Source organism: Crassostrea angulata, chromosome 2, assembly GCF_025612915.1.
Source record: "Crassostrea angulata isolate pt1a10 chromosome 2, ASM2561291v2, whole genome shotgun sequence".
Taxonomy (NCBI): domain Eukaryota; kingdom Metazoa; phylum Mollusca; class Bivalvia; order Ostreida; family Ostreidae; genus Magallana; species Magallana angulata.
In genome coordinates, this window is record NC_069112.1 from 9,698,203 (window position 1) to 9,713,660 (window position 15,458).

At 36.2% G+C, this 15,458-nt stretch overlaps 1 protein-coding gene across 1 annotated transcript; it reads left to right on the forward strand.

Moving 5' to 3' along the window:
• Positions 1 to 7,157: 7,157 nt before the first annotated feature.
• Positions 7,158 to 14,733, forward strand: LOC128172966 (uncharacterized). Its single transcript, XM_052838704.1, has one exon. It carries the CDS (start codon positions 7,935 to 7,937, stop codon positions 13,527 to 13,529), a length of 5,595 nt encoding a protein of 1,864 aa, XP_052694664.1. The 5' UTR covers positions 7,158 to 7,934; the 3' UTR covers positions 13,530 to 14,733.
• The last annotated feature ends 725 nt before the right edge of the window (positions 14,734 to 15,458 follow it).

Here is a 15,458-nt window from a genome sequence, read left to right on the forward strand (position 1 = left end):
ACATCATCGTCTCAAGCCACAGTCTTAAGTCCACGTAAGTGGAAGAGAATTGTACATATTGAGCGTGGTTTGCGATGATGGAGGTACGTAGGCTTGTAGCATTTTTTTCAGAGGGGGAGTGGGGTCGGTCGCTTAAAGACTACAAATGTCATCAGAGGGTCCAGGGGGCGAAGTCTTCAAAAAATTCTAAAGTTTTTGAGATTTGAAAGAGTAAAACGAAACTGTAAAATTTACCTTAATATTTATGATCCCGCTATTATATGTTTTATTAATTTATTTACTTTGCAAAAAATTGCAAATATTTACATATTTCTGGTCAAAAATCTTGTTTTCTCACGACGTGCGTTGCAAAGATTTAAATACTTTGTCAGCTCGATATATTAGTCTATCTAAACCAAATGGGAATTTAATAATTTTTACTTTCTAAAATATTAAAACAATGCGCAATGATAACAATCGAAAGCAGTGATATCGTAATGTACCTGATATAACATATGAAGACTATCTCCATTCTTTGATTTTTTTTTTCAAAGAACAAACCATGCATGTAGTACGTATTACTTGTAGTATACATGATTTGAAAGATATGTTAATTCTACTTTTAGGCTTTTTAAGGAAGAGAAGTTATGTGTTATGCTTGCTATGATATATTTTTTAATTTTCTTAATTTTACTTGCTTAATGTGGACTATATTGTTCTAATAATGTTTGATTTACTCGATTAAATACATATTTAAACAGGGTGAAAAAAAATATGAATATTAGTCCTTTTTTACATCTCCCCCAGAAAGGGAGAGTGGGATAAGCATGTTAATCTCATTGATGTCCTATATGTGGAATTCAGTACACTTCAAACGCATATTCTTACTCAGCTCCAGTTTCGAGCACGTGTAGTATAATTCATTTGAATTAATTAAAGGACTATGTGCGGTATGGTCAAATATCTGCCCCCAATTTTAACCAATTTTTAAATTGTCATATAGAAATCAAATCGTCATAAATCATCGTACAGTAGATGCCTATCACTTAAATCTTGATTTTAACCACCATTGGTCATTGACTATTTATCTATGACATCAACTTTATGACCCTATTTCCGCATATTTGCAAACGGATGAAAATATTCTCATTTTTTCTTTATATTTTGCATTCGGAAGAATAGAGCGCAGGTCTGATCAAGTAAGATTTTAACATATGTTTTTCTTCAGATAATTATACACACTATACTAAAAAATGGTTCTTGAGCAAGCCTGCGCTCAATGTTTTCCAGTCGAAAAATCATCGGAAAACACCCATATTTTGCCTCAAAACATCAATGTATCAAATTAAGGCAATCTTCATGACGTCATTTCTACACTATGATGTCACTGTGGTGATAACTTTTTTCACCGTTAGTTTTATTATGATTCTAACTATCTTCACTCTTATTTTTAAAGTGCTTTATAAAACTTTAATTTTGGGGGCAAAAAATGCATAAAACCGCACATAGTCCTTTCAGGGAACCCATGATATCAGGCACAAAAGTAAATGTGGACAGGCATATCCTTGCTTAGTTGAAGCAAGAGATTGAGAACCCCTGTCTCTGAGTATGTGCAAGAGAGATACATTTGTAAATAATGACCTAAAACACTCTACATCATATCCAAAGTATCGGGACAATGAATGAGTAAAATAGATCCTGTATTTAAAGATTTTTAGAATTTTCCAGAAATGTTCTTATGTTTAGCCCCTTTGGTAACTAGACGATTTCATACTTGTATCACATATTGAGCCTAAATGATTGTTCATATCAATAGAAACCTACATAAAACTTTGAACCCCTTGTGTGACTAAACAATTATCCAAGGCAACAGTCTTAACAACTGAGAATCAACCCCCGGGTATCATAGTTTGAACAAACTAGAATTTACACTCCTAAGAATGCTTCAACACAAGTTACAATTTTACTGGCAAATTGATTCTTGAGAAGAAGATGTCTTAAAGATACCAACAAGTCTTTAATAATCATTAATCATCTCCTTTGATATGAAGGCATTGTCCTTCATTTTAAGAAACTTGAATCCCCTTCACTCACGGATGCTTTGTTTGGTTGAAATTGGCTCAGTGGTTCTGGAGAAAAAGTCGAAAATATAAAAAGTTTACAGACGGACGCCACACAAAAAGTGATCAGAGAAGTTCACGTGAGATTTCATCTCAGGTGAGCTTTCAGCTCAGGTGAGCTAAGAAAATATTATTTCTTTCGTTTGAGGGACGAATTAAACAGAAATTTACTTGGTGTAACAATACATCAATTGTCCGGAAATATCAGGTTTTCATTCGATTAGCTGTTTATGTCACGTGGTTCTATAAAACCAGTTAATTGGCAGGCTATATGAAGAATTGCAAAGGTGTTAAAACCACTTTAAGACGACACGTTTTTATGTTGCATGTTGACATAACTATCTTGCATGCGCTTAAATTAAATTCAATGGATATCACGAGAACGATAAAACATTATAGTTCCAGAAATGTGTTTTTTTTTTTTAATCGAGGATCCAAAATGAAATAATTCCAAAATATTTTAATTGAGAACGACTGCATTTGAAATTAAGCCTGGGTTGACTGAATTTTTTTTAAATGTAAAACTTGAAAAATAGCATGATTTGTTCATGAGACGGAAAAACATCGAGTTGCCTCTACAGTATTAAAGCGTATGCGAGACAGATCGCGTGTTTTCGAAAAAGGAAAATTTAACGATGAATTCAACAATCCTTGTTTTTTTTCGACTTGCAAAAGGAAAGACTTTCACAGAAAACGTCATTATTGCATACAACACATATAGTTATATACACGGAGTTACAATTTGTTCACTTGTTATTAAAAAGACAAAGCTTTACATTTAATTCACAGCGTTCGTTTTTTATATTTCTAAAATTAGGTTAAATCAGAACAGTATATAAATTAACAGAGCTGTCTTAATTCGATCGATGCAGGTCTCAAAAGACTGGTTGAAAAGGTGAACAAACAATCCTTTTAATTCAACATATATGCCCCCTCCCCTCCACTGTGCCTAAATGTGCTAATGTAACTAGTGTCTTTATATTTCTGATATATTTCATTTTATCAAATAAAATATACAACATGACTTCTTTCATAGACTCGGGTCAAAGGTCAGATGAAGATTATGATATTCAGGATGAAGAAATTTATGATCCACAGAAAAAGTGGAAATTCACAAGGTTTTTGAGAGGTCGTTTCAAAAATGGCCGACGTGAAATTTATGTTGAGTGGGAAGATGGTTTCAAGACATGGGAACCAGATCAATGTTTTGATGATGAAGGTTTAGAAATGATCAATCGCAAATTTACCAAACTTGGCACAGTTAGAAAATCTTGTTTTAAAAGGAATTATTAATATCTTTATGAAGTACTTTTTGAACTAAGTAGGTGAAATATGGTTTTCTTTTATATTATTTTTATGCTGCTCAATGCTACTTTTCAATGTCAAAACCTTTAGTAATGCATTCTAATATTGAGGTAAAACTATGTCCAAACTTTTTGTATTACATAGTGGTTCATTTTTAGTGGTTTTATGTCAATGTCAACACATTATAATTTGATATTTGAGAAATGTGTTGAGGTTATCTACAGTGGTTCTAATAATAGGGTTTATTTTAATATTTTCGTCTAATGAGCTCTTCAATGTGTTCAAAGGCCCTTTATTGGTCTGTAAGCATATGATTTTCAGATATGTATTTTCAATTCCTACATGGCTTGCCGTAATTTACCATATTTTTTTATTAACATCACTTCAAAATTTAATTCATATTCTAAAATCTAAGATAACGTTTTTATTGATGTGATGTAGTAATCCAATTTGGTAAATTTCATTTGCAGTAACTTTAGTGCTAGAAAATTTGAATAACGATCGGTTCATCTCTTCACAACAAAATCATCACATCATTAAAGTTCTTTTTCCCTTTGAAAACTTTGGAATTCAACATTACATGTTTAGAGTATTCATGATGTTGTCCCTGTGTATGGTAATGGCCCAGGCAAATCAAGTGGATCCGTCTTCTAACACATGGTACAGCGAATTAACAATGGTGTCATTTTTCGAGAACAGTCAAACATGATGTTAGCTCAAGAGTACTGGCTGCATACATTTCATATTCCGTTGCATTTTTCCTAGATTTAAGGTCAATAAGGTTCCATTTTGTTCACTTAGTACTACTAACAGTGTTACTTCTTGTTTGCTACTCAAAAACTTGGCTAACTTTATCAATGGTTTGCATGAGGAAACTCTTTTATAGTTTAATGAAACTATTAAATCTGATCCCTCAAACTAAAATTGCAAGCAATCAACGTCAAACACGCGCTTTGTTACCCTTTATTGGTTCTTTGTCAAAAAGTGTTTTTGTCCCCGCAACGCGGAGCGGGGACATAGAAATGCCGGGCGTCCGTCTGTGTGTCCGTGCGTCCGTGTTTCCGTCCGTCACAATTTTGTAAGCGCTCTCATGCCTACAAATTTTGACGGATTTTCATTAAATTTATACCAAATGTTTATATCATTATTACCTTGGTCAAGTTCGACCGATACTTTTTGTTGGAGTTATGGGACTTTGACCACAATAAAGACTCCGTTTTATCCAATAATTGACCTTGTAAGCGCTCTCATTCCTACAAATTTTGACGGATTTACATTCAATTTATACCAAATGTTATACCACTAATACTTGGTCAAGTTCGAAAATCAGCATTGGTCGATACTTTTTGTTGGAGTTATTGGACTTTGACCACAATAATGACTCCGTTTTATACAAAAATTGACCTTGTAAGCGCTCTCATGCCTACAAATTTTGATGGCTTTACATGAAATGTATACCAAATGTTTATACCACTAATACCTTGGTCAAGTTCCTAAATCAGCCTTGGTCGATACTAGTATACTGCTTGACCGGCGGGGGACCCCGGAATTCTATTCTTGTTGGTACATCAACCATGGATGACGTTAATATTTTGTCTGGTCATATTAATGCTTTGAATCGAAAAACAGGGAAGTTAGCTGAAGCTTTAGAACAACATGGTGCTCAACTTTCCTCTTTTCTATCACTAACCGATAAACGTATGAAAAATTTAGTGCATTGAATCAAGGCTAATTCTGACTATATAACCAGTGTAGCAACCTCTCTTAACAACAAATTGTTTGATCTTGAATCTGCTTTCACTAATGTCTCTGAAATCCTCATTAATCAGGTTCATCAAGCTTCATCACTTAGAACAAATTTCGCAAAGTTAGAAAATGCAGTAGGAAGTCTCTCAGAAGGAAAAATTAGCCCATTTCTTATTCCAAAACACATTTTGGCAGAGGTCATCTCAAGTATTCGGCATAAGCTACGACAGTCATACCACAAAATTTATTTGATTCAACTGGATTCTTCATTTTATTACTCAAGTAATACATTTCCTTTTGCTCGTCACAATAGTGATTTGTTTGTAACAGTGAAATTTCCTATTTCCTCTCAAAGACTTCCACTGAACCAATACGAAGTAATCATTCTACCTGTACCAACTTCAGAAAATGTCACCTCTAAGATGCAAGCAACACAACTTTTGTCACTGTCAGATTATTTTGCAATTACCCCTAATCATGATTATTTTTTGTCCTTAAATTCTCAGGATTTGTCTGATTGTGTTCATGGCACCTCAATTTTGTGTTTTTCTAATTGGCCTCAATCCCCAATAACCGTTCCTGATTGTACCATGGCGTTATTTGCAAACAATGTTCAACAGGTTAAGGAATTATGTAATTTTAGGTATCTTCAAAATGTGGTAAATTCTTATATTCTACTTCGTTTTTTTTTGTACAATACACCTACAGTTGTTCTTGATTGTCCCAAAGAAAAGAGGGTTGTGAAAGGTTGTGCTTTTTGTATATTCCATATTCCCTGTAGATGTTCGTTGTCTACAGAAACATTGTTTTTCGCACCACGTTTGGTCAGTTGTTATGAGAGTATATCAAATTTTTCTGTTATTCATCCTGTAAATTTAGCCCTTTTGCAACAATTTTTTGATGAACCTCCCCTACAACATATATATGGTAACAACTTCTTCCCGACCCCTATAAATATGTCCATCCCAGAACTCATCTTTTACAATCAAAATATGCATGATGTGTTAGCCACAAAAGCTTATTTAAATCTTTAAAAAATAGCTAATGCAGTTAAGAAGGAGCAGAAAATTGTTAAGTCCCTTGCTGAAACCATGTTAGACGGTCAGATTGAAATTCTTCGAGAATGGCCTAATACCTCATATATCATTACCTTAGTTTCTCTAAGTGTAGCAGGTATATGTTTTGTGCTATGTATTGTATAACGTATCAAGGTGAGGAACAATTGTACCACCTTGTTAGTTTTGAAGAAGGTGCACCATGCATCTTCTCAAAATGTCCCTTCGTTTATATGTAGAAAGCCCAGTAGTGAAGCAGCTCTCATAGAGACTTCTGATGAATTTATTAAGTTTACTTGGGTACATGCTTCGGTCATCATTTCGGTCATTGTTTTGGTTATCCTTTTATTAGTATCATATCTTTTGTACAAATCTAGGTCGCAGAAGGGGTCAATTATAGCACTAGAGTTAACCTCTTGTGGAAACTGTGTTATAGTTCCTTCCTGTTACCCATGTATCACTCTGTCCTTCATACTCTGTCATAACCAAACCAATTATTTCTGATATTTCAGTATCCGTCTTGTAAAGTCATTACTAAATGGTCAGAGTTTTCTCTCACAGATAAACAAACACAACCATACAAATCCCTCACAAATTGTCTGTCAATCCGTTCTTACAAGTTATACATTTTAAAACAACCCTTCAAAGCTTATGTAATCATTATCCACAACAAATATGCATTCCACCTACAATAAATGCATTATTAATTTGGGCAATTTCTTTCAATGACTAACCAACAAAAAAGGATTAACTTTAAAGCTCTCCTAATTTCTTTTTGTTTGATAATTTTCATTATGGAATTGGTTAAATGTTAATTTTTTTTTCTTTCTTTCGAAACTAAAAACAAACAGAATCACAAAACGTTACCAGGCGTCTTCTTTGTAACTAACCAAATTTTGTTTTTCTATATTAACAAGCTTAACAGCACACACACACACACACTGTAGTGGAACCAAGAGTTATCTCTCTTGATCTTGTATTGTACAGTCTGAGAGTTATTCCTCTTTATGTGGAACTCTTCTATGTTTAGTTTTTCACGCTGTATACGTGCGGTCCCGCCGCAGTGCTACACATTTTCTATACCAACATATTCCATGTTTCATCCTTGTCCCCTCAAATTGTAAGTATCATATGCATTTAGATATATGAAATATTCATTTTATTTGTTGTTTTTGCCATGACATGTTTATATAAGCAAACATAAGCACCCTCGTAATGACTGTTACTGTAGTAGGTTGTAGGCGCCATATTTTCTCGTGTTTACATTTGTTGATGTTAAACATATAAGGATACCTTCATTATTTATATGATTTACTGGTCATTAATAAGTACACAGCACACCTATAAAGTGTGATTTCTTTGTTTATATTTTTCAATTAAATTGTTTTCCATTTTTTACCTACATTCCATAATTTCCCTCGGGCTACTGTTTCAATACTGGGTGCACATTTTGGAATTCGTCTATTTTGATAATTGTCAATTTATTTCTTATGAGAACTATGATATATATACATATATGATATAAATGTATTATTGTGTGAATTGTTAAAATGTCAGTTTGCATATTATCCCATGTATTCATAAATTGTTTATATTTTGTTTCAGCAATTTACCACTTCAGATCTACATCAGATCTACATTCAATAAAGATTACCAATAGTTATTGAATCTGGTTATACTTGCTGTTTTTCAAACAGTACAGTAAATTGAATTTACACACCAAGGATACATGGCTACTGGAGGGCTCCCCTTACCACGGAACGGTGATTCCCAGAACGAGATTGAAGAAAACAACACCTCTACCAAGGATAAACGTGATGTTATCTTGAGTGAGAAAGGACTCTTAGCATTTGAAGAAGAATGTTCAAAATATAAGAAACCTATATTCGAAACATGGGGGAAAGTCGAAAAATGCATTCTACGTGTGCAAAAATGTGACAGAAACATTGAACAATATCAAATCTTACAGAGTGATATAGAGAACACATTCAGTGAGTTTCACAGCAGTATTAAACAGTACCTTGTCTTTCTACAAAGACACTCTAGAAGTGACCAAGGTAAAAGTGAGATGAAACGATGTACCGAGGACTTCGAGAAAGGAAAGTCAGTGGTTTACAAGGCCTTAGACAACATTAAAGCTGCAAAATTAGACCTCTTAGAAACAGCCTCAGAAATATCAACAACCAGCACTGAGAAGAAAAGAAGAAAAGAGCGGAAGTTGGAAGTAATGAAAAAAGAAGCAGAGCTAAGAAAACAGAAACTTCGCCTTGAGGAAGATGAATCAATACGCATAGCTGAAATGAACAGAAAAAAGTGTGAGTTGGACATTGACTTAGATTTACTGAAACAAGAACAGAGTGCTAGTGATGATGAACTTTCAATGGAGCAAGACCTTGCCGACATTGAGAGAGAGAGTTCAGGGGAACGAACACAGAAGTTTGTGGAAAACATCCCTTCCAATCCTGTTGATGTCCAGATACCCACAACTGAATCGCCTCATGTGCTATCTGAAATGGCCCTGCTTATGATTAAAAAGCAAATGCTTCCTGAACGTTTTTCAAACTTTGATGACTCGCCAGATTCGTACAATGCCTGGAAGGAAACATTTACCAATATTATCAGTGAACTAAAAGTTTCCTGTAATGAAGAACTTGAGTTAATGTTAAATAGACTCACTGGCAATTCCAAACTTACAGCAATTGGAATTCGCAATGCAAATCCTGGTAAACCTAAGGAAGCACTTCAAATAATCTGGAAAAGACTTGATGAGATGTACGGGAGACCAGAAATGATCGAAGCGTCTATACGTCACCAGCTAGAAAACTTCCGACCAGTGACATCAGCTGAAAACAAACGCCTGTATGACTTGTTAAACATTCTCATTAAGATAGAATCACTGATGGCCAATTCAACATTTTCTACAAGTCTATCGTATTTTAACTCGTCAATTGGAGTGAATCCTATCATCAACAAATTACCATTTCACCTGCAGGAAAAATGGATCGCCAAAGCCTCCAATTACAAAAAGTTAAACAAAGTGCCGTTCCCACCATTTTCATATTTTGTGACATTTGTACGCGAAATGAGTGAAATCAGAAATGATCCGGCATTTGTATTCACCAACAGCCGACAACCAGCTCTCAAGAGACCGGTATACTCCAAAAAGTCTGAGGTGTCAACAGACAACAACAACAACGCCCGCTGTCCATATCATAAGGCAGATCATAGCATCCATGATTGTAGAGCCTTCCGTGCGAAACCGTTCTTTGAACGCAAGAACTTTTTGCAAAGTAAAAACATTTGTACTAGATGTTGCACCTCAACTAGTCATACAGCAAAAGACTGCCAAGTCAAAATCCAATGCACTGCTTGTGGGAGTGTTTATCATACGACAGCTTTGCATATAAACAAAGGTCCATCATCAAGCCCAAGCATGCATGGCGGGGAGAAAATGTATAACTCAGCTCTACAAACCATGAAGTCAGAAACAGACAACATATCGCCTGTACCTATGAAAGCTTCAACAAACACTAGTGTCAAGTGTACTACATTCTGTGGCGACCATTATCAAGGCAGATCATGCAGCAAAATTTTCCTTGTGGATGTATTTCACACAGACTGTCCTAACAACATGTATCGTGTTTACGCAATCGTGGATGACCAATGTAACCAGTCTCTTGCATCTCCAGAACTATTTGATGCCTTGAACATTATGTCCTCACCCATTCATTACACTTTGACTACATGTATGGGAAAGACAGCCCAAAATGGTCGGCAAGCACATGGTTTGAAGTTACGATCATTGGACACAGCTGTGACAATGGACCTTTCTCTTCTGATGGAATGTGATGACATCCCTAACGAAACCTCTGAAATTCCTACACCAGAAGTTGCTAAGAGCTACCCTCACCTTCTCAGAATTGCATCTAGTATACCTGAGTTTGATGTGAATTCAAAAATACAGCTCCTTATTGGTAGAGACTTGATTGAGGCCCATCACATTGAAGAGCAGATCACTGGACCTCGAGGGGAACCATTCGCTCAAAGACTTAGTCTTGGTTGGGCTATAATTGGTGAAGTTTGTCTCGGTAAACTTCATAGAAGAACCTCAGTGAATGTCAACAAAGTGTCTATTCTCAATGATGGTAGAGTTACATGCAGTCAACCGTGTCAGAACAACATTGATGTGAAAGAGCAAACACTTGTGTCTAACTATATAATTGGTGAGCGTGACTTTCAATTTCATGGTGAAGATGTCTTCATGAAGACCCCTGAAGATGATTGTACTGGTTTATCGGTAGAAGACAGACTATTCCTTAAGTTGATGGATAGATCATTCACTAAAGACAAGGACGGCATGTGGACTGCACCTCTTCCTTTTCGAGAGAACCAACCTGATCTTCCTAACAACAGACCTCAGGCATTACATCGAGCTCAGATACTACACAACAGTTTACAGAGAGATACAGAAAAGAAGAGACAGTTTGTGAAATTCATGGAGAAAGTTCTAAACAGTGGAGCAGCAGAAGTTGCGCCACCTCCAACAAGCACAGGTTGCTGGTACCTACCTTTGTTTGGCGTTCGTAACCCAAAGAAACCAGATCAAATAAGAGGCGTTTTCGACTCGTCAGCCAAGTATGGTGGAGTTTCCCTCAATTCAGTACTCATGTCTGGTCCAGACATGATCAACAGTCTTCTTGGGATCTTACTTCGCTTTAGGAAGGATGAGGTGGCGATGGCAGCAGATATAGAGCAGGTGTTTTACCGATTTCGTGTTGATGAAGACCACCGCAATTATCTACGTTTCTTTTGGTATAAAGAAAACAACCCAGATGACATCATGATAGAGTACAGAATGACTTCACATGTATTCGGCAACAGTCCGTCGCCTGCTATTGCATCTTATGGACTCCTTAAGACTGTCGAACACGCTGATCGAGATGTGAAAAACTTTGTACAGCATAACTTCTACGTTGATGACGGGTTAATCTCTTTACCAAATGAATCAGATGCTATCAGCCTGATGAAGCGAACACAGTCAACCATGAAACAGGAAGGTCAGATTCGTCTTCACAAAATCACGTCCAATAAACAAGCTGTGATGGACGCTTTTGATGTCAGTGATCATGGAGAACAGCTGAAAGAAATAGATAGTGATGACATGATACACAGATCTCTTGGACTTTGTTGGAGACTGAAGGACGATACTTTTGTGTTTACTGTACCTACTGAAGAGAAACCTTTTACTCGTCGCGGTCTGCTCTCAACTGTAAACAGCTTATTCGACCCATTAGGTTTCATATCACCAATCATCATCAGCGGTAAAATACTTCTCCGAGAATGCACACCTGAAGGAGTTGACTGGGATGAACCATTACCTGTCAATAATCTTCAAAAGTGGAAGGAGTGGCAATCGTCTCTTCACTGTCTCAGTGATATCGCCATTCCCCGTATGATGTCTCACACCTCTGTTAGTTCAGCTCAGACAGCAGAAGTTCACATATTCTCAGATGCTTCAGAAAAGGCAATAGCAGCATCAGCATATATAAAAACTGTAAGTGATGGACAAACAAGCGTTCGATTCATCATGGGAAGAAGCAAGTTAGCACCTCTTAATGGCCACACCATTCCTCGCCTAGAATTGTGTGGAGCTGTCTTAGCAACGGAACTCGCAGAGATCATATCTGTACAACTTGGCATCCCATTGCAAACCATGAGATTTTACACAGATAGCAGAGTTGTGTTAGGCTACATTGGTAATAGGACTCGAAGATTTTACACCTATGTAAGCAACCGAGTTGATCGTATTCTACGAATATCTAATGCCAATCAATGGAACTTCATTTCCAGTGAAAAGAATCCTGCAGATTCTTGTACAAGATGCAACACTAATGTGATCAACATTATGCGGTTACCATGGATTACTGGTCCACAATGGTTGTGTGATGTGACGGAAATGAAACCTACACAGTTTCCACTTGTTGAACCTGATAGTGACAGAGAAGTCCGTCCAATCGATAGACCAGTAATATGTTCACAAACTGACGTTACCATTACAACAACAGGATCTGATCTCATTACCAAGAAATTTGATCGATTTGATCGTTGGAGTTGTCTCATTACGGGCATTGCTTGTCTCAAGCGAGTTTGCCGCAGGTTTAGAGCTTGTCGTGACCAGAAACCTATGCAACTTACCCGTTATGATGAAATTCGTGAAGCAGAGACCTTTGTCCTAAAACAGATTCAACAAGAATTCTTCTCTAAAGAGATAAACAGTTTAAAGTCTGGAAAACCTCTGAACAAAGACACAAGTATATCCACACTTGCACCATTCTTAGATGAAAATGGACTAATGTGTGTTGGTGGAAGATTGAACAAAGCTGCTGGAATTTTACCATCAAAGGAAATCAATCCAATTATTCTTCCCAAGAACAGTCATATCTCTGTTCTTTTGATTCGTCATTTTCACGAGCAAGTCAAACATCAGGGGAGATTATTCACTGAAGGTGCACTTCGTACGGCAGGTTATTGGATCCTGGGAGGCAAGCGCATGATTTCATCTTTCATTCACACTTGCGTGACTTGTCGAAAACTTCGCCGTGGCCTCGAAACACAGATGATGGCAGACTTACCAGAGGACAGGATCACACCAGGCCCAGCTTTCACATCTGTTGGAATTGATGTCTTCGGACCATGGGAAGTCTGTACCCGCAGAACTAGAGGAGGAGCTGCAAACAGCAAGAGATGGGGACTGATGTTTACCTGTTTAACATCAAGAGCAGCTCACATAGAGGTTATTGAAGAGATGTCGAGTTCATGTTTTATAAATGCACTGCGTAGATTTCTATCACTCCGTGGCCCAGTGAAGATAATAAGATCTGACCGAGGCACCAATTTCATTGGAGCTGCTGAGGAAATGAGAGTGAACACGATAAAAGTAGAAGAGGGACCAGTTCAACAGTTCCTGGACAAATCCTACATCACCTGGATTTTCAATGTCCCACATTCCTCCCATATGGGTGGTGTCTGGGAGCGAGTCATAGGAATGACAAGGAAAATCCTTGATTCAATGCTTTTGGAATCTAGTGGTAAACCTCTAACACATGAGACATTAGCAACATTTTTATGTGAAGTTTGTGCCATCATAAACTCTAGACCTATAGCACCGATACCTTCGGATCCAAATGACCCAATGATTCTTACACCAACTATGATTCTCACCGGAAAAGTTGATTTCCTACCAGTCGTGTCTGATTCACTCAGTCTACAAGACGTTTACAGAGCGCAATGGAAACGTGTCCAAATCCTTGCAGATATTTTCTGAATCAGTGGCGTAAGCAGTATCTATCTATCCTACAAAGTAGACGTAAGTGGAAAAGCAAAACCAGAAACGTTAAAGAAGATGATGTGGTACTGTTGAAAGATCCCGCTGAGCACCGGAACAACTGGCCAACTGGTATTATCGACCGCGTATTTCCAAGTGACGATGGAATCGTGAGAAAAGTTGTTGTGCGAACTATTCGAGCCGGAAAACCAACATTTTACATTCGACCAATTCATGATCTCGTGTTGCTAATAGAAAGTGAACAGTGACTAGATGTGAACTGTAACTTATGGACTGTGAATAATGGACTGTAACTTATGGACTGTGAATAATGGACTGTTAACAATGAATTTGTAAACATTGACTTGTATTATGATTCATGTATCAAGTGATCACGAGATGTATTGTTTATCAACTAGTTTATCACAATTTTGAAATGTTTTGTGCATGCATATGAGTAGTGGCATCTCAAAGATGCCAGGCGGGGAGTGTAGTGGAACCAAGAGTTATCTCTCTTGATCTTGTATTGTACAGTCTGAGAGTTATTCCTCTTTATGTGGAACTCTTCTATGTTTAGTTTTTCACGCTGTATACGTGCGGTCCCGCCGCAGTGCTACACATTTTCTATACCAACATATTCCATGTTTCATCCTTGTCCCCTCAAATTGTAAGTATCATATGCATTTAGATATATGAAATATTCATTTTATTTGTTGTTTTTGCCATGACATGTTTATATAAGCAAACATAAGCACCCTCGTAATGACTGTTACTGTAGTAGGTTGTAGGCGCCATATTTTCTCGTGTTTACATTTGTTGATGTTAAACATATAAGGATACCTTCATTATTTATATGATTTACTGGTCATTAATAAGTACACAGCACACCTATAAAGTGTGATTTCTTTGTTTATATTTTTCAATTAAATTGTTTTCCATTTTTTACCTACATTCCATAATTTCCCTCGGGCTACTGTTTCAATACTGGGTGCACATTTTGGAATTCGTCTATTTTGATAATTGTCAATTTATTTCTTATGAGAACTATGATATATATACATATATGATATAAATGTATTATTGTGTGAATTGTTAAAATGTCAGTTTGCATATTATCCCATGTATTCATAAATTGTTTATATTTTGTTTCAGCAATTTACCACTTCAGATCTACATCAGATCTACATTCAATAAAGATTACCAATAGTTATTGAATCTGGTTATACTTGCTGTTTTTCAAACAGTACACACACACACACACACACACACATATATATATATATATATATATATATATATATATATATATATATATATATATATATATATATATATATATGTGTGTGTGTGTGTCACAGGGCTACAATTGAGTATAATTTAGTATTTAGTAATTCATTTATTTACTCATTCATTCATCCATACATTTCATTATTAACTCATTCATAGTTTACTCGTGTTTGAGTGGTATTCGTGTTCTGTTACGTGATTGTGTTATTTTGGGTTGTGATTTACCAAATACGGTAATAGCTACTGTATGTCTTTATTTGGTAGTGGAAAAACAGGTTTTCATGGGTGTGTATGGTCAGTGCGCAAGTGTGAGTGATAACACTTAATTTATAATGCTTTGCACCATGATTTTAGAACATAACTCGTTTGCCAGCAGACAGCGACAGTTTTACAACTGGTCTGATTTAATAGTTTGAGATTGTCACTAGTTTCAAACTATTACTATTAAGTTTTACTGAAGGCGAATTTGGTGAGAAATACTTTCTTTAATTGTTTTTATCTTAAAATTAAAATATCTAAATATTATAAAAATGTATGCGTCAATTGTATGAGTGTTTTCATTTCAGGTCACCTTCTTATCATCATTATTATTCACCAATGCCATAATAAAGTAATGTTGGAAACTGGACCATCCTTTTATTT